The sequence below is a fragment of the Pestalotiopsis fici genome, assembly GCF_000516985.1.
Source record: "Pestalotiopsis fici W106-1 unplaced genomic scaffold PFICI_Scf_7, whole genome shotgun sequence".
NCBI lineage: Eukaryota > Fungi > Ascomycota > Sordariomycetes > Amphisphaeriales > Sporocadaceae > Pestalotiopsis > Pestalotiopsis fici.
Genome location: NW_006917097.1, coordinates 2,737,745 through 2,757,764, shown reverse-complemented (window position 1 = coordinate 2,757,764; position 20,020 = coordinate 2,737,745). Strand labels below are relative to the sequence as shown.

Sequence of the window (20,020 nt, the reverse complement as noted above, 5' to 3'; positions counted from 1 at the left end):
GTTGTGTGACACTTGTGCTGTATACTCACTCTCACGTGTGGAGAAAGATCCATGAACTCAACAAACTCGTGGCATATGGCTTAAAAGTCTAATAGATTATAGATTTTCATTTTGCGCGTAAGCTTTGTCTAACAAGTAATAAGTCCCAAGTGATCGTCTCTAGAAATCCTCATGCGCCAACCCAATATAGATTTAACTTTAATAAAAACCACAACTCCCGAAAAAGGCATACATCATTAGGTAATTTGAAAGAATTAACATGATTACAATTCACCACCATCGCACTGCTGCCACATCATGACCTTGCTCACCTCCATCGAGGGAGACGTCCAGGTGGGGAACCAGGTGTCCTGGGCATTCCAAAAGTCCTTCTTGGCATTGACGCTGGCGTCGAGCCAGGGCTTGCCGCTGGCGCCGTCCTCAAACCAGCCGTTGGTGCCGCCCACGGCAACGTTGAGGATGAGGTAGAACTTTTGGTCAAAGGGGGCGCTCTCGTCGGCGCTGCTGGCCCAGGGGTTGTCTATGCGGGTGCCGTTGCTGTCCGACGTGGGGAAGTTGCCGCGGTCCCAGAGGCTCTCGTCAAAGTTGGTGTAGAGAACCTGGAGCAGGCGCGAGTTGACATAGGTGAAGAGGTATTTTTCCGACCACTCGAGGCCAAACGTGTTGAAGCCCGACGAGTAGGTCGTGTGCAGAGCGGGCCGCTTCACGTTTGTCCGCCACCAGCCGTCGTTGGCCTGGTTGGGACCCCAGTGCAGCGCCGAGGAGATGATGTTGTTTCCGCCCTGCGCGTACGTGTGGTTGTTGCCGCGGGACTCCATGATGTCAATCTCTCCGGATCGGGGCCAAACGCCATAGGTATCGTCGACAGGCATCATCCAGATGGCGGGCCAAAGCCAGTCACCCTGGGGCAGCTTGGCAGTGACCTCGACTCGGCCGTACTTGATAGTAGCGCCAGCCTTGGTGTTGATGCGACCCGACTTGGTTGGTGGCACAATGGTAGCATTTCCGGTGGTGGTGTTCGTAACGGCATAACAGTCGGAAACGGTAGTTGAAGTGCAAGTGCCGTCTTTGAGCAGATCGATGACGGAATCCTTGTCGATCAGGGCAGAGTCCTGAAGTGTAGGCTTGATGACAAGATTGCCATTCTCGATGTAGACGTTCTCCTCGTCGCCCGTGGTTTGTTCAAACTCGCCATTGCTATGGGGGCAATTAATTACTAGATCTTGTAGCATATCGGGAATTTTGACTTACCCAAATCCGCCTACTTGAACCTCCTTTGTCCACACCTTGGTATCGAAGCCACCGGACCAATCCTCTTGCAGGACAAGGCAGTAGTTGTGCTTGACAACACTGCGCAGACCATCCCAAATCAGGATGCCAGATACGCAGAGTCCAATGAAAATGCCCACCACTGGGAGAATGGTGACCCATTTCTCCTTGGGATCTTTCTTCTCAAGCCACGGCTTCTCCACCTCGCCCTTCTTGACTCTTCGGGAGTGAAAATATCTCTGCCCGCGATCTACGGCTGCTTGGCCGAGTCCGCTAGAGTTGTAGCTCGATGCCGGTCTCGAAATCGACGGTGATGCAAAAGGGTTGGTTGGTCCAGTCCTCATGGACGGTGCTGCTGAAGTGATTCTGTCATCGTCAAAGGGACCTCTCTCAGTGGTTGGCGTTTCTGTGCGAAACGCGTGGCTGTCTTTCTCCATTGCAACGGGAAAGCTGCTGCAAGGGTGGGGGGCAAAGCCGATAGAGTATAAAGATGGCTCTGGTGCAACGATTGTAATAATAATGTTGTGTTGTTCAAATGAATGCAAGTTGTCTCAAGATGATGAGCTTTGTAGCGAGCAGTGTCGAACTCGAGTCTTTGAGTTGGTCGTGGGTCAATGTATATGAAAGAAAGATTCAACCAGCACATGAAGGTGTGATATAGCACCGACTTTCTTTACAATATTGAGGCAAAGGCATGAGAGAGAGATCTAGCTCATAGATAATCACATCCCTGTCACGGCGAAGACCGTTTTAGTACTAGACGCAGCAGCGCGACCACAGCTCTCTGTCGCCGGTACTTCTCATTGTACAGGATACTTAGCATCCTGCCAGGGGTGGGAACGATCGCGACCAGCTCAGCAGTGGCTGTAGGCACTTGCTCGAACCTCGGCGGCCAGCAAAAGACTCTGGGCTAGATTCTGCGCGACTCTGGGTGCGAGCGTAGGTATTGGGCACTATTCGAAGGGACCCCCCCCCCCCCCTTGCTTGATAGACCCGTTCGGGCTGGCCTATGGTGTGAAGCGCTGGACATCAAGCACTCACACGCACCATACCATGCTGATGTTGAAAACACTAATGTCACGATGCTTTGAGAAAAAAAATGGAGCTAGCAAGCGGCTCTCTACCTATTCGATCAGATCTCTCAAAAGTGAGCCAGTGTCTAAGTCTAGGCGTCTACTAATTAGTAGTCTACGAGGAAATAGGATAGCCGCGCTGAGTCCGATACTCCGGCTCGGCCGGGTTAGCCACAGAAAGTGACAAAGTTCTGACGGATTTATCATTAATCATCTAGTGCTCGGCTTGTCACACAGTGACTAGAAACAGAGAGACGCCTAGCACCAGCAGTTCTTGAGCCGTCGATGAGTATACTCTGTTGAAAAGACACTTTGACGCACAAATGACCGACCCCTCAATTCCCCGGGGCGCTAACATAGCATACATACCTACTAGTAGTAGGAGGTAGGTGTTAGTAGTAGTGGTAGCGTTTTAGCATCACCAGCAACTACCGCCAACGCTTTGAGCAGTGCGGCGGCCCAGTAAAGCGCAAGCTAACCCAGCTGACCGGAATCACCAAAGGGCGGCTTTTTGCATGTCCCGCTGCCGCAGATAGGTAATTGATTTGATGCGGTGGCGCTCTGGTAAATATGCTCTGAAAGCTTCCATGCAGGGTTCCATGTTCCCGAATATCGTTTATCGGATTTCCAAACACTTCAGGCACGCGAAACATCTTACGATTTGTCTGGATTTAGTGAGCTGAAATGCCAAAAACGTCGTCTGGTAGAGCCAAGCTGAGCTGATAGAGTCTCGAATTGGGAAATGCCCTGCGCACCCAGCTCCGATGCACAGGGCAGATAGTTTTCGTCGACACTGCAGCAATAGAGGCTGTAAACTGGGTCCCGTAGCAAGAGCCCTGGTCGCCGAGAGAACCTGGGAGCATCTGGAAACTGTCCGCCTAACGGTCTGGCCAACATCGCTTATCATGCAGCAACCAGGTTTGCAGCAGGGGGTGTTTTTCCCACTCGCATATGAACGTATTCGTACATTCAGACGTGCTGCGTCCCATAGCAGTAGCAGCAGCAGCAGCAGCAGTCATCGTACATAGTATTGCATACCCGGTATGGAAAGCTGGAAGTCCCATACATCGCATTTCTCGGAACATGGCAGCCACCGCTCAGAGAGGAGAAGAGGAAAAACGTGGCTAGCCCTCTCTTCTGCTCTGGGCCATGTGCGTCTTGGAAATTTAACAGTATGTACATGATATTGATCGCTGTGCATAAGCCCCGTCGATATATTTGGAATAAATACCCAGAACCTTACGCGCTGGTGGTCGGTCCCGACGATATGTGACCACTATTGCATTCATTATATATTCCGAATATCCGTTTCCTGTGCAGTATTTTGACCTCTTCAGCTTTGTCAAGCACGTCCAAATTATTGCGAATATGTCTCCACCAACGCGTGTAGGGCTCCGTGATCGTACGACCTCAGAAGCAACAATGACAAGTTCGCCTATGCACCCCAGGTCAATTGAATGCACGACAGAGCAATGACATATTCGTTACAAAGGACTCGGGAAGCTCCATGATATGCTAGGAGTAAATCAATGGTCTCGGGTCAGTGAATCATGATATTGCCCATCTACTTGATGTAGTATGAAAAAGCTCGAGCTTCTCCCAATTTTTTTTTTTAGGTGTGCTGCTGTAGCTGTTGCTCTGGTGAACGTGAACCCCCACTCACCACTGTCATCCCGTCCGCCGTCACACACCTACGCGAACGGAATAGAGATGGAAAAAGCGGCATGAGATCCCGTCCGTGGATGGGCTTGCGACTAGCCCCCTTGTACCTGCAGATGCCCTAAAATTAACTCTAAAATCGCCCGAAGTACAGTACATACAATAGCCCTCTACAGGTGAGATGTGACACAAACAGCTCTCCTTTCCCAACTTGTTTAGACCGTGTCTAAGATTTTGCTGTCTTTTACCATGTCGTTGTTGCCGCCCCACACACCCAACACGCCGTCGGTCGCTGCGGTGGGTTGGCTTTAACAGAGACAGAGACTTTACCGGTTTTCTTCTAGGCATTTTAACGTGTGCTGCTTTGCTACAGTACTATGTAGCTTAGAGATAACAGCAGGCAAAACAGCGAATATTCAGGTCGATCAAAATCTCGGCCTACCCTTTTTTTTTTACCCTTGCCAGCTGGAACGATAAGAAACCACTGGGAGAAATGAAAACGTATTAGCATCAATTCAACAACTGAGCTGAATACAAACTTTTTCCGCGCCCTAGATGGATCTGGCCGCCTTCTGGATTGTGCTGATCCGTGATCAGCTTTTCAGGAAATCAAACGTCGATAAGCAAAGTACGGTAATGTTTCCCGTGTTCTTTGGCTGAGTTTGTCGAGATCCTGAAGGAGACGGTCGCTGCGGCCAGTGTTTGGCGCCATTCGCCATACGAGAAAATTATCAAGTCATCGACGACGCTCACTGCATCTCGCTTGCAATGCACAGTGCTCGCTTCGGGCGACACGAAAAGATCAGCAGCCACGACCATCTGCAGGCAACAGGGAAAGGGTTGGCTAGGTACTGTAGCAGCCTGCGACCAGGTAATGTGGTATGCGATAACACTCACCCTCCCTTTTCCCTCTTGCGCTATCAAGAGCAAGGCATACATTCTTGGTTCAAAGACACTCTGTCAAAACCAAGTCATCAATACAGGTAGGTAGGTACTTGACCGACCGTCATCAGGCAATCCTGCTTATATCAGCTTGGTCGACAATTTAGGACCAATATTTCAAGTCACTATAGCATCTCATATCTCCAAGTTTGTAGATTGCGATTTAAATCTCACCAGTCAATTTGCACATGTCATATGTCAGAAGCATATCTATCACTCACGTTGTCTAAAGCTTTCAGGCGACTATCCGAGACATGGCGTCGCCCATGCGTAAAACACGTTATTCACCTGATCCGTGGTGGCAATTTGCCATGTATGCCTTTGGAAATCTAACCGTCTTGAATGCGTGCAATCTACTCGTGGAATATTGCTAAATATCTGCTCAATTCACCTGACTCATCGCAGAGGCTGCCTCGCTTGCCCTTTTACTCGCAATGGCCGATGTCGATTTGTGATGTCTGAGACATTCGCATAACACCTTCCATCATGGCTCATTGAGGAGCATACTCGCTGCCAAAAGGCCCCTCCATGAAAACCGAGACATTTTTTGCATTCAAGCACTTGGTACCATACGCGGTCATGATTCGCTGGCTCTCATATTCTTGTGTAAGCCACAGGGTCTCGTATCTAGACTTTGTGGCTCCAACCGCAAGCACGCCCGTTGCTCGCCGCACTGCCCGGAGAGGAGGAACATCCTTGACTTCCATAGTCATCTAGAAGGGCTTGAGGACAGACGGCAGGGTTGTTGCCCTGACGTCTTCTGAAAACACGTCAGTTTTGCAGCTTGGATACTACCTATGTACAGAGGCTCTGTGCCAATCATCCAACTTTTTTGCCCGAATGCACATGCTTACTAGATCTGCACTGCATCCCTATGCGGAGGGTTTATCTGCATATTGTGCCGCCCGCACTAGGAGAAAATGGTGGTGTGCTTCTTGCCTTTGCTTTGCCCACCCACCATACCGACTCAACTCTATATCGACTTGGTACTTAAAAACAGCATCTCCATCCTTGTCTATACATAATCAGCTGTTGTACACGAGGAAAACAACGTTGCATAGCCTATTGGCAATTACTTGTGATTGGAATGATGTGGGACAAGATAGTCACATATCAATACTACTGCGTTCATTGGTGCGATGCCGAACATTGATATACAGAATATTGAGAGAAATGGTTTCGATTGAACAACGAATCGCGAGTGTTTGTAGTCTTTTGAAAGTACATCAAGACTATTCGGAGCACTCTGCTGCCTGCAAGTAGTATGATCATATTGAGAGGTTGGTTGCGACGTGAGTATCCTGATATGCGAGTTAATATTGTCAATGAATTGAACACTGGAGAGAAATTCAACCAGTTGTATGAACCTGCAATGGACAAGAAAATAAATGTTTATCTGACGGAAATCAGTATGCCAAGGCTACGCTCGCTCAAGTCGAAATAGCATTGCTTGGAATGAGTAAGGTTCGGCATGCAATCAAGCAGCGATACTAATTGAGAGCTTTTTTCTGAATCAGAAATCAATCATGTAAAAAAAAAAAAAAAAGAAAAAAAAAAAAGAGGGAGGGAGAAAAACGAAAAAAAGTCCTCGTGATTTGGTACGCTTGAAAGGCTGCCATCGTATAATCTCAGTGGCATGGTCGAGAGCAGTAACCCTATATTGTCGCAATAAGCTTGATACTATCACTTCTCTACCTAATTGTCGTCAAATGGGAGATGATATTTTCACTTGACAAGTGTTTGTGGCTTGCAGAATATGAAAACTGAATAGTGACAACCCAATGACCTCAAGAAATACATACTGGATTTTACCAGCTTGTGTGCAAGACATGTGTTTCAAGAAAATGGTATGATTATGAGAAGCGGATGCTCCGACCCAGACAAAATGCGGATTACACCGCAGTGTAGATCTCAATTGAGACATCAGGGTCCTGTCTTCCAGCCCAGAGAGGGCGTTCATAGTGTGGCGGGATGTCTTTACCTACTATCGCAGGCTGTGTGCATTTCTATCGATACAGGCGGGAGATGGCCGAAAGGACGATCAGTCAATCGATCTAGCCATTTCCCATTGCCAGAAGATGGCAATCCAAATCAGCATGAGGCAAAAATAACCAGGTGTTCATAATCCAGTACCCCGACCTTCAAGGTTCGACTTCACGATATCTTCATTACACTTGTTTTACAGTAAAAGCTTTTCATATTATATCTTCAATTTACAGACCGTATATCTCTCGGTCTGCCTTTGTGATTGCATTATCTAAAACTACCTAGACACACACTTTGATCACTTTGAGTTTGAAATCTCAACAATTTCCAACAATATAATGGCAATCCATCGCCGGAATCACTCGATCTTCACCGTCTTTCTTTCAATTTTCATGTTATTTTCCCCCAGTCACATAATTGGAGCAGCGGCGGATGATCTTCCAGATCTCGGTACCGTGTTAGCCAACCAAGAGGAACTGAGCATTTACTATGCTCTGGTACAGGTAATGACAAGTTGAATACTGCTTGCTATCTATGGGAGACACCAAGCTGATACGTAGACGATAGCAATATCCCCAAATCCTCCTTCAACTTCCAATGGATGGAGGCTTCACAATCTTGGCACCATCCAACGCGGCCTTTGAGAACATTCCCAACACGGTCATGAGCAGTGTATGGAACGCAAACGACACCAAAGTCACTGTACCACTGATGCTGTACCACGTGCTATCGACGCAACTGTCAATGGCGACGCTGCCCAGTGACCAGGTGCACGCGACAACACTTCTTACCGATCCGGCGTGGACAACGCTGGCAGGAGGCCAGGGCGTGCTCATCAACCGGCAACCCGGGAACCTCGTCGTCTTTGTGTCGGGCGGCGGGGCGCGCAGCCTGCTCAAGGCCGTCGATATACCTTTCAAGGGCGGGCTGATTCAGGTGATTGACAACCTGCTGGTCCCGCCGGGACCGCTCAACGCGACGCTCGAGGACTTTCAGGACCTCTCGTTTCTCGGCGCGCTGTACGCGGCCGGGCTGTACGATCAAGTCGCCAACAACAATGGGACCAACGGTACAATGGCGGGAGGGGCCGGCGGCGGGAATTACACGTTTTTCGCACCCTCGGTCCCGGGGCTCCAGGTCGTCAATGGCACGCTGAGCAACCTGACCACGGCGCAACTACGCCGCGTCATGCAGTACCACATTGTGCCCTCGGCGGTGCTCCCATCGACATCACTAGAGAATGGAACACATTACACAACTCTGCTGGGCGCCTCGGGCCCCGCCTTGCATGTTCACCGGTCGGGCAACAACCTCTACGTCAACTCGGCGCAGGTCATCCAGTCAGACATATTGCTGGAAAACGGCATTCTGCACATTCTGGACAATGTGCTCAACCCCGACGTCCCGGACGCGGCGCCCAACTCCAACGGAACCGCCGCGCAGATGCCCGTCTTTTCCGGCGCCGTCAACGCGAGCACCATGGTCGTGACAGACTTGCCCTTTACCACGGCGCTGCCGTGTACCGCCAGCTGCTCCGTCCTGACAATGGCGACGACCGTGAGTGCGAGTGCAGGCAACAGCAGCAGCAGTTTCGTGATGAGCGCGGCTACCAGCGCCAACGGGACGAAAAGTAGCACGGCCACAGATCTCGCGACCAGCAGCAGCAAAGCCGGAGCGGCGGTATTGCCTCGGTGTAAAGGCTTGGGCGTATTGGGCGCAATGGGATTAGGTGCCGTAGGACTGGTATTAGAGCTTTAAGGCGGTCATGATCTTAATGTTGATGCTGTTGCTTGACTGTCGTATATTTACATAGCGTTTAGAGGTTAGACAAATTACTTGGTAGATTGTTAATATTTTATTGCACGTTAGACCTCACTTCAACCAGGATTGCAGCGGTGCTCATATCATTGACCAAGTCGTGTATCTTTTTGTGAACTGACGCCTTTTTACATAGTTGAGTATCTATCTAGCGAGATTGAGCCTCCGCCATTGTCAAAGAGTTTAAAGCGTCATATAGACAGGCGGTATTGATCAAGGCCACGCGAGAGCTGGTGACGACGATAAACATATACCTTTATTTCGACCACAACATCAAGTAAGAGATGGAGATAAGATTAGAAAGAGCAGGTGGAAGATGCAAGAAGGAATGTATATATCTAGTAGCTATCCCAAGAAACCCCAAAAGAAATTTACAGAAAAGTAAACCTGCAACCTCGGAAACATGAAGAAAAGAAAAAGAAAAGACTAAACAGTAAGAGTACACCACCACCGTCTTGGAGACCCTACCGAATTGATTCCTTGACATGCTGTTTTTGGCAACTCCAGCTCAATGAATAGGCCCACCAAGAAAAGAAATACCCATGAAAGCCAGGCCCGTGGAGGCTGTTGTGTATAATCTATCGCCAATGCTTTTTTCGCCCTTTCCTTTTTTTTGTCCCCCCTGCTCCTGTGGAGAAGCTGAATGCGATTCTAATCTAGGTAATTCGTCTGCCTGAGGAATGCTGTAAAAGAGAGAGAGAGAGAGAGAAAATGCGCCTCGCCCAGCCGGAAGGATTGCCCGCATCCTTTCGTGGGGCCATGCGTTTTCCGGTACCGAAGATATCACCAAGAAAATGACCGAAGGAATGTGAAAGAAATGATAATCGGGAAACAAAAGTACGAAAAAAGAAAATTCTAAAAAGAAAACAAGATAAGAGTAAGAAAACAAGGAAAGAAGAAAAATAATGCTACCCAATGACTTTTGCGCCAACCACCAATGAGTTTGTTGGGAAGTGGATATGTAAGGGAAATGGTTGATCAATCGTATGCTTGTATCCCAATTAGGCAATGTAGGAATAAATTGAACAAGAGGCTTGATAGAGTAGTGAAAAGTCCATGGCATTGTAGATAAGCCGGAAATAGAAGCAATTGACATGCGGGAAAGGCTGATTTCCATCCCCGTTTCCCCATAGTCCGACATTGATGGAATTAGCCCCAGATAGAGGGGGGGCCATGCCACGTGGGAGGTATTTGATGCGACTCGGGGGCAGAGCTGCATAATTGAGAGTTGGTATTGTTACACAGGTGCTAGTCGATCCTGGGGTCCCTTTCAGACAGCCAAGGGAATTTCCTAGATCCTTTCTCCAGAGTATGTTGAGTTGGTGGGATGTTGAGATCTTGGCAGCTGAAGAAGCGGGAATCATTGTTTTTGCAACTGCTCGAACCAAGTAGCAAAATGCAAAGTTTGAGCCACCAGAACATTGGGAAAGACCCAGACAAAGCTTGTTGAGAATGTGTCAATTTCGAGCTCCTCCACGTGCATGACATGATCATGCCCTTTAAGGACTTGGCGGCGGTGTCGGTCCTGGGCGCGGAGGCAGAGGTCCAGGTCTCGGCCCGGGCGATGGCGTTGGAGGACGCGGTGGAATTGGAAGCGAATTGCCCAATGGCATTTGGCCATAGTGTTCCAATATAGTCTGTCCAATATCACCGGGAGCATTCTGCACAGCTGGGACACCATGACGGCGTTGCGAGATGCGAGCGAGATCTCTTGTCGGAATGTGGTCGCTTTCGATATCTTCCATATCTTGTATTCTCGCAGACATGATATCTCGGTGATGGTCAAAGCCAAAATTTGGTCGTTCAAGTTGAAGAACAGGTCTCATGGTTGATAATGTATCAAGAGAAAATATGACAGGTGCTGGATATGACTTTTTCTTGAATATGAGAAATGCACTCTATTTGCTTTTTATTTTTGTTTTGTTGTCTGAATGTGCCGGGATAATTGTCACAACTGGAAATAACAAAGTCTTTATATCATTCATTCCAGCATGTTGCCAACAACACCGAGTGGTCCAGTATCCTTTGATCAACACATCAAGCCAACCCGCCCCCAAGAGAATCAGCAAAGCCGCCATGTAATTCTTCTGCCTAGATACCAGAACCTCTGATTGCAATGAGTATTGTAGATGGAAAGTAGTGTGTATAGATGGATGACATTTCGTCCAGAGTGTGTTGAGCCACCGTCATTCGCTGGGGGCCGCCGGGAACTGAGACCAGCCAATTGTCCATATTTGTCTCTCGGTAGCCAATCACATTTGCAAAGCGCGGGATGTAGGGCTTAATCTGATCCGGAACCATGAAGTAATCATGGAAAATGCCTTGCCATTAATGTCCCGATGGATTGCCATTGTCCTATGGTGGGGAAAAAAACAAAGAGGAACATGCGAGGAATCTGTGCTAAAGACGTATAGTTTCTAGGTACTGGATGCGGTCTTTTCATTGGTTGCGCCGTAAGTAGAGGTGAGTTACAGGTGCCAGGCTATTGATTTCCAATGGCGCGGGCTAGATTACAAGCTGTGATGTTTACTCTGATGCTTGGCATTGAGCACATAACATAACTCTAATTGGCAAAATTTGAGTGCTGACATCATGTCAGTGAACGGCTATGCAAGAAACACATGGATTCTAGGCACCCGAATTTCAAGGTCTAGAAGGTGACTACTGTCCGGATGGCTAATACTGGGAGCCCCATTCCGGGCAGTGACAGTAAGTGTGATTCCTGTATACCTAGGTTGGCCAGAAATAGTAAGTGTCCTAGAAGGATCGACTTTGATCTCCACTTCTTCCCTTCTCGTCTATAATTCTGCTTTGGTAAGACGCAACCGGACTTTTGACGGGGCACTTGAGCAGCCGGATCCGATATGAGATACCAGCTGACGATGAATCAATGGTGATGTTGGAAAACGAATCATATCACCTTCTAAGGGCATGGGGAGAGTAGATCAATGGGGGAGGATGCGGGCCCGAGTCCGACTGGGGTGTTAGGACAGTGATCCCTGAGCCCGTCAAGATCTATATGCTTGGAGCTTTCCAGCTCAAAGACAGATATCCAAAGGCAAGAATCGCCATTGAGAAAAGAAAAGCCTGCCACGTCCGCGCCACTGCAAGCGAGATTCCTGATCTACCAAGTTCCTCAGCCCTACGAGGCGCCGCTGCGCCTTATTGATCAAGCAAGTATCTAGGTTGTGAATTTAGAACCAATCATAAAGTCATTATGAAAAAGGTGAAGTTTTCACGAGTTGGATGCACTGGGTAGTCCTATGGAAATGGCGGGAATTGCTTATCACATGCAGACCCGGGACCGTGGTAGGGTAGCTCGGTATAAGTGCAAGGCTTAGAAATATACCGAGACTCTGGCTGACAGCAGCATTCCGGCCACCCTGGTTCGTGGTGGCTGTCAAGGATCACCGGACCGAGAACCTGCGATCTGCCGCTCATATCATCTGGCCCTCTTGAACTATGCAGATAATCGTAGTAGGCCACGGGATCCATGGATGTGACTACCAATTGACAGGAATACCCGAGAAGCTTCATCGGGAAGAGCCTCACTATTCATCACCAATCGATTGGCTCTACCTATGTATTCGTGACAAGGGGGGCCACGATACGAGTCGCACTGCCATGATTTCTGTTAGGGCCGTGACGGTAGTGGCTAGGTACCGTGGGGAGTTGAATTTAGCGTGCTGCGGCGGCTATACGCTTGTCTGTCACCAACAGAAATCCAGCTGGTAGGACGATTGATTACTAAGAAAAGATTGCTGGCTATCATGTGCGTGCAAAGTAATTGCTGTCATCGGCGTGTATAGACATCAAAAATCAGGCTGCAACTTTTTTTCCGTTTGATGGAGTGTACTTCAAAGGCATAAGCTTATCAGGTTCTCGACTCCTGCCGTGTCTGGCGCTCCTAAGCCTTCTTCGTTTCTTCCTTAGCTGGGGTTTCGTAAATAGGCCATGTGCGTTTGGGGGCGGATTTCGTCTGTGGCGTCAGACCAGCGCGAGCGGCGATGACTTGGAAGGTTGAAGCACCCATGATCCAAGGCCCTGATGCATTTTTCGCAAAAATCCCATCCCTAGCCAGAAAAATGACTGCCTGGAATTAAATTAGGTGTTCGATTCGGTGGTCAAATTGGAAAGATGCCCATGGACCAGGAGCCATCAATCTTGGCATGAATTGCAGAATCATGTTTCCTCGGCAAGCTCAAAAGTATTTGAACTTTGCACCTCAAAAGTTCAAACACATGACTGACAAATTCTTGTCAATTATATCCTATGGCAAGAGATTTTCTTACCATTTTATTTCTTGCTTCAATGATGTAGGTATCAAATTTTCCCCCAAAACGCCCCATGCCATGCAGTCATTGTCCTTTGATTTGGTTCAGCGATAGTCACGTCCTCCTCGACTTCTGGAGCGACTTCGATAGTCGTCGTAGCTAGGGCTGCGTCTGCGACTGTCGCGGGCATTGTCGAGACTGTCCCTTCTTCCACCTCCGCGTCTTTGAGGAGATCTTGATCTCGAGCCGTACGACGGTGAGCGTGCACGACGAGGCTGTGGGAATCTAGATCTCGAGTAAGAAGGCGACCGCGATCCAGGGCGGTAAGTGTTTCCCTCGCGGCCACGTCCTCGGCCTTGACGTCCACCTCCATAGCGGGGAGGGGAGCGTGGGCGGCCACCGGCAGGGCCTCCACCAAAGCCTGGACCGCCAAAACCTCCTCCACCTCCACCGCCGCCACCACCACTACCAACGCCTCCTCGGGGTCCTCGTGGGCCTCCTCCAAATGCGCCTCGCGGGCCGGGTGCTGGTACTCGGGGGTCAATGTTGGCACCACGGCTGGCCGTCGGCGGGGATTGGGAGAATTTGCGTCGGGGAAGCACAATTGATACGTTTATAATTGCGCCGTCGAGCTGGGCCTCATGCATGTGGGCAATAGCCTCTTCGGCATCGGCCTCGTTGACGTAGAGAATGTATGCTGTGCCGCGATTCGTGTTGACTGATTGTGCCCGTGGTCAGCTTACGTCTCGGGAATGTGCCATTGTGGCAAGTAACAACATACATTGGCGGTTCATGGGTAGGTCAAGGTCTCTGATGCTGCCATACTGGCCAAAGATCTCTCGGAGATGTTCCTCGTTGATATTCTTGGTCAACTTCTCTACGACGATCTGAACAGAGTAGTCAGTAGAATTAACATGTGTTCATCTTGTCCCAGGCGATGATTGATGGTGGACTTTTATTCACCTTGGTGCTGCCTCTCAGAGGGCTTCCGCTTCTGGCGCGACTGTCTCGATCACGACTCGGACTACGAGTCCTTGTTCTGCTTCTGCTGCGGCTCTCGCTGCGATATCTGCCATTGCGACGACCCGGGCTGGCGTCCGAATAACTAGGCGAACGTCGACGACGGGGGGCGGGTGAGGGCGAACGAGTGTATCGCGATCGAGGGGTGACTGAACGAGCGTAGCGCTCGCGCGAAGGCGACCGTGAGTCCATTTTCCTCCAGCGTCAATGTCCTGTCGGAGAGGTGTGAGGTAGGAGGTAGGAGCAAACTAGAGAGGCTTGACGGAGATACCTCGTAGCTCAGCTCTGGTAGCTCTAGCACAAAAAAGCTGGGGGGTTTGCACACGCGACGTCAGAACGCGACACAATTGATTTTTAGTGGCTACTCACTAATGGAAGCGTGGGGAAGAATTTAGTAGCTGCCCAAGCTAGCGAGATTCTAGTGGGAGATGTCCACTAAACCCTGGTCATATCAATGGCGCAAGCTTGGCTCTTCTCTCCAACTTCAACCCGGCAACCCGGAAACAATTGTCGTAATGACCGTTTTCGCAGTCGGCATGAGAACCCTGAAGCTATCACCTCCGCAAAGCGTAGAGAGCAATCAGTGGTATACGTTCATAGAACTCTTAGCCTAGTCCATTATGTTGTTATTTTGTCTTTTAACATTGCAAGTGCAGCCCGAGGCGATAAGTCCAACGCAAGCGATCCAGCGAGAGTCTTTGTCACAATTTGAAGACCGCTGAGTCTACTTTTGTCTAGGGGCCAGTGATTGGGTCTCATTATTGGCACCAATGAGCAGCCTTCAATAGCGGTATATTTGGAGTCTAAACTGATACACACATATCTCTGCGGTGTCTTGTATTGCAGTTGAGGATCCAGAATTTGTTCACTTCCATTGGTTGTGGTATACTAGCTGAGGAGGCCCTTTGCCCAAAACCCAAATCAGGTAATCGCCGATAATGATACCAACTCTGCCGCATCCCCTTCAATGACACGCTCACGCAACCTTGACTTTCTTTTCCGTTCCTCTCCTCGTAGATGCTGTAAGACGCGCCACTGAATCCGAGGTGGTAATGTACTGGAGCGCGCCACTAGCATTGGCGTCGACGATGCATCGGGCCGCTGTACAGTTACGAAGAAACAGTGGTCGGCCTTTTGAAAGAAATGTGTAGCATTGTGTTGCAAACTGAGACCAAGCTTCGGTGTTGACGATATCGTAGAATCTAGCAACAATGGAATCGGGTTCGAGGATGAAGGTGCTGTCTGTACTTGACTTGTATTGAGAGTCGCCTGTGAGCGACTGGTGGGCAAGGTGGAATGGTGACCAATGACTGCAGTCTCCATCAATGGCATGGTTCCTTTCCAAATTGCGTTGGGGCCCTGACACCGAATCGTATCCGTCTCCAGGCAAAGTGTCGTTATATAAGCGAATGTTGCACAGTCTGTCGAGTCGGCAAGAACTTTGGTCCAGGCGCTTTCGTGCTCGCACGGTATTTGAAAACAACGATATATGTCTTGCGATCGAGGCCATGCTACTATCATGTACTTGCCCGAGCGATCTACACCTGTTTCGGCCAGCGCCATGAATATGCGTCGGGTCATTTTGAGAGCAAGTCGATGCAATCTACCAGGTAAACCGAGAAGACAATTGCGAGCCATACCGGAACGGAATTTCTCAGTGATACCATGCTGCTCTTGGAGTTCTATCCAAGCAGCGTGGTCTTCACCGTTGGATATGAACGCATCTGCAAAAATGGGAAGCATGTCGGCCACCATGGTCTGCAAAGGTACCCTCCGTGAGATGCCTGTGCAGAAGCTCACTTGAAGTCCCCAAAGGTTGTCAAGAAATGATATAAGGGCATCATCCTCCTGCAACAATCTATGTTGCTTCAAAGTTCGGCCTGCAACTTTTTGCTGCGCTGCATTTGCCTGTAGCAAAAAGTACTCCCCGGCTTGCATACCAACCTGCCTTTCAAAGTATTCCCAACGTGGGAAATAAGGACCAAGTGATTGCAGGATCCACGAAGAATCGTACCAGCGCTCCTCCTCGTCAATTTGACACTTTGTGTTAACTGAAACCAATGAACCGATGATCATCTTGAGAAAGGGGTCTATTCCGTTCTTGGGCACCCTGGCTTTGCCAAAGTCATGGCTCCAGTGAAGTTGGGTGCAATCTGAATCGATGGCGTGAATAACACCTCCTCCAATGATCAGAGCCAAGGGTGGCCAATGCCCTTCTTGAGGCATGACGAATTGCGCTGGGCCCCATGTATCAACAGTATCCTCCAAACTGGCAAACAAATCATGGCCGCACAATATGCCATCTGGTATGCTCTGCGAATCAACCACGGAGAATGCGAAGACAGGTTGAAGAATCATATCTCCCATACAAGTCAACCGCACCAAATGTCCTTCGATAATTGGATTGCCACTGCCTGCAGCCTTTCCCAAAAGACAAACTTTAGAGATTGGCGTATCCAGGAAGGACAGCTGGAGGGCACCAATATGCGCCTGACAATATGAAATGAAGCCAATGCAGAGGATCTGGACTGTCAATGGCAAGAGAACATCCATTCCCGATCTTTCCAATCTTCTCGTTAGCTCACCCTCAGGCCTGAAGATTGCAGACAGGATTTGAAGGGTAATTGTCTGAACGTCACTTGCATGGGAGGCATGCGCCAAAGATTCTCGGAACTTGTCCAAGCTCGTGAGATCAATCCGGCACACTTCAACAGGAGCCCCACGGTAGTTCTGAACAGGAACAACATTTGTCGACTGAAGGATGGTGAATGAATTACAGCAGTAACCACGAGATTGGTAAATGCCAATAGCTGAGCGGAGACCGTCCAAGATGAGGATGAGTAACTTTGCGGTTGACGAAAAGTCCTCGTTCGCCAGTGGATACGTTATGGTTACTGTTTTGTTCTCCTCTGAAAATTCTGCGAGACCATTCCAGGTTTTCTGATCCCGGGACACAGGAGTAATCCCAGCCAAACCACACAAACGTTGTACCACGAGCAGGGTCTGGTGATAATCACCACCTGATTGCGTTGCGCCTTGAGCGAAGATGGTTTTATCATTATGACTCGGATGGAGGATTTGATGCACACAGCCTGGGATGTGTGCATCACATCGAATACCAACTGTCTCAATGCTGTGTGGAGCGAAATAAATCCACGGCGAATCAGTCTCCTGCTCAACAAGGAGGCACGCCATATCGAAGAACGAATAACCAATGTCTTTGAGTTCTTGTAGCCATGCGTAATCCCCGGTTGCAAGCTTGACAAAGTCTTTTTCCAGTAGCCGCTCTATCACTTTTGCATTTCCTGTTCCCAGTGCAGCTTTCATAGAGGTAAGTGGACTGGCATCGGCATTCATCTGCGCCCTGCGACTAATCAAAGTCGCCCTATCGAGGCTTATCTCGGGAATGTCATTCTGTCTGTTACGATCCCGGACTCGCTGTCTCAAGTCCTGGCCTCGGCTAAGGTCTGATTCCTCCTCGTCGTCTTCGAACAATTCCTTGCTGATGCGAGAATGAGACGCGGTGTTACCCTGCCTTGTGATCTGCTTTTCTCGCTTGACTTCTTCGTCCTCGAGTTTTACTGAGTAAATAAAAGACAAATTTTGACGTAAGAATGTAGCATCAAAGGTTTGAAAATGCACTCTTTTGTCGTGATCTCCGGGTCGAAACACGGTAGCGGTGGAGAGCATATTCTCACTGACGGACTTCTCATCGGGCGGCATCGGCTCCAGCTGCCGGCATACCCAAGGATGGGCAAAAAATTCCGCAAGTGTACATCGGTTTTTTGGTTCATTTGCCAACATATGACTGACAAGACTCTGAGCTGATTTTGAGATATTGTCCCACCATGGTGAAAGAAAGGTCGGTTGCTCTTTGGTAAGTTTGTCTGTGAGTACCTCGATGTTCTCGTCGTAGAATGGTGGAAAGCCACACAGTATCGTATACAATATACACCCCAGGGCCCATATATCTGTCGTTTTGGAGTAGCTCTCATCTTCAACAATACCAGGGGCGGCATCTCTAATCGTGCCACGCGGTGCCGTTGTCCGAACGAGTTCAGACATGGAAAAACCGGCAATCTTGATTAGTCCGATACCACGCGCGTCCTGTCCAGGTAAATGCTCGCCTTCATCGACTTTGTCCTCGTCGCGCGGAAGCTTGCGTTTCCGAGTTCTGGATGGCTCTATTGGTATAGGATTCAATAAGATGTTTTCTGGCTTGATATTGCTAGATACCAAGGTTATCCAGGAGTTTTTACACAATATTCGATAATTTCGCTGGAATCCGGAAACAGTTGAAGGTTATACATACCGATGAACGATACCTCTCTTGTGGAGATAATGCAAGGCTATTGCAACTTGAATTACAATATGGCGTGCAAGTTCTTCGCTGAAATACTCCAAACGTGCAATTTGATCAAATAATTCGCCGTCGGTTGCCAGTTCCATAATAATATAGTAGTATTGCCGCGACTCTGAGAAGGCAAGTAATGCAATAATATTTGGATGGTCGAGCTCTCGCATGATCTGCACCTCTTTGAGAATTCTTGCACGCTGTGTTCTAGGTTAATACCAAATTCAATGTTTCTAAAGTCTATCTAATTGCATGCGATGACTTTAAAGTTTGATAGAGATCACTCTGTTGTAACGTTGACATAAATAAACACAAGAAGAAGTTATATATGCACATATTGGGATAGGATATTTAATAATGAGGAAAGAAAACAGCCCTTGCTTTAGTAACCTTATGTAGATGTTTTATTTTCTTGAATTATCCATACCCACCTCGTATCAAAGACTTCCATGGGAAGATAGACGAAAATAGCCCTAGGGCAAGGAGAGAAACTTTGAGGGAAGAGTTCGACCAAAGGGGGAAAAAGCATGATCGGCAATGAAAGTGAACCATTTGTGTAACTCACCTGCGGGCTATTCATGTCGAACTTCCGAACGACCTTGATAGCGACCTCGGTGCCAACTCCAGTAGCATGGCGTGCCCGGTAGACAATGCTCAACCCGTCTTCGCCAATCTTCTCGACAAGCTCCCACTGCTCGAGTCCGGGATATCTTGGCAATTCGCCCCGACTTTCGTTCTCCTCCTGCACTAGCTTCTCTAGATGAGCTTTGTCCTTACCCTTGGACTTGTTTGTTGGGTCCGCCATCTGCTGTGCGTCGTGTGTAGCGACGTCATTGGCCTGGGTGATACGATGCTCATTGCTACCGCGCGGGGCAGAGGAGGTCTCCGGTGTGGTCTTGGTTTGGTCCTGTGCGACCTTCCACGATGACGGCGACAAGGTCGGTTGAGTGGGAGAAGACATGGCCTTGATCGCAGTTTTACCACCTGCTAAATGACCATGTTTCTGTCCAGCCTCGCCCTGGTTGTTGTTGAACTTGACCTGCTTGGCAATGCGATGGGAGAGACGTGTCAGTGGGCCCGGCTTCGAGGAAACCCAGTCCCATGAACAAGTAATTATAGGGCAAAGATGCAAACTTGGCGGGCAGTGGCACAGAACGTGTCAGTTGTGCTTTTTTCTCTTCTTCCCAGTCCAGTTCCTGAACGGCTATCATCCGGTGGAAATCGGATACCTGGTTGATGCAAATGGGGAATCGATGAGAGCGCTGTGGACACTTGTGGATCTATAAGAATTGGAAATGAGGGGAAGGGACATGAGAAGAATCAAGGGCGTGTGCGAGCAGATTTCAGTGCAGGTGTCAGAAAACATAGCGGAGAAATAGGTAAAGGACCAAAAACTGCGACGATGCTAATTGGACCTTGATTCGATTGTGACTGTGCGCAGTCAAGATTCAGCCCAGCAAGGAGTGAAGACAGACATATGGTACAGGGCTGTACACAGGCTCTGGAATTGCGGACAGGGCTCATACTGCACCTCTTCTACATTGCTGTTGTGTCTTGGTGACGGCTAAAAATGGCGTAGCTCGAGTCGGTATGAGCCAGCGCAACAGCTGTCGCACCACAACCAC

The 20,020-nt window shown here is 49.0% G+C and overlaps 5 protein-coding genes across 5 annotated transcripts; 1 reads left to right on the top strand and 4 right to left on the bottom strand.

Moving 5' to 3' along the window:
* Positions 1–263: 263 nt before the first annotated feature.
* PFICI_10465 (uncharacterized protein) lies at positions 264–1,706 on the bottom strand (the record flags this gene model as incomplete). Its single annotated transcript, XM_007839046.1, has 2 exons — positions 264–1,197; positions 1,252–1,706. The coding sequence occupies 2 exons, from the start codon at positions 1,704–1,706 to the stop codon at positions 264–266; spliced, it is 1,389 nt and encodes a 462-aa protein (XP_007837237.1).
* Positions 1,707–7,526: 5,820 nt separating this feature from the next.
* On the top strand, positions 7,527–8,687 carry PFICI_10464 (uncharacterized protein; the record flags this gene model as incomplete). The annotated part of the gene is made up of 1 exon (XM_007839045.1): positions 7,527–8,687. One exon carries the CDS (start codon positions 7,527–7,529, stop codon positions 8,685–8,687), a length of 1,161 nt encoding a protein of 386 aa, XP_007837236.1.
* Positions 8,688–10,246: 1,559 nt separating this feature from the next.
* Positions 10,247–10,573, bottom strand: PFICI_10463 (uncharacterized protein; the record flags this gene model as incomplete). The annotated part of the gene is made up of 1 exon (XM_007839044.1): positions 10,247–10,573. One exon carries the CDS (start codon positions 10,571–10,573, stop codon positions 10,247–10,249), a length of 327 nt encoding a protein of 108 aa, XP_007837235.1.
* A 2,552-nt stretch (positions 10,574–13,125) lies between these two features.
* On the bottom strand, positions 13,126–14,233 carry PFICI_10462 (uncharacterized protein; the record flags this gene model as incomplete). Its single annotated transcript, XM_007839043.1, has 3 exons — positions 13,126–13,739; positions 13,803–13,908; positions 13,985–14,233. The coding sequence occupies 3 exons, from the start codon at positions 14,231–14,233 to the stop codon at positions 13,126–13,128; spliced, it is 969 nt and encodes a 322-aa protein (XP_007837234.1).
* Positions 14,234–14,962: 729 nt separating this feature from the next.
* Positions 14,963–19,356, bottom strand: PFICI_10461 (uncharacterized protein; the record flags this gene model as incomplete). Its single annotated transcript, XM_007839042.1, has 3 exons — positions 14,963–18,269; positions 18,354–18,595; positions 18,961–19,356. 3 exons carry the CDS (start codon positions 19,354–19,356, stop codon positions 14,963–14,965), a joined length of 3,945 nt encoding a protein of 1,314 aa, XP_007837233.1.
* Between the last annotated feature and the right edge of the window lie 664 nt (positions 19,357–20,020).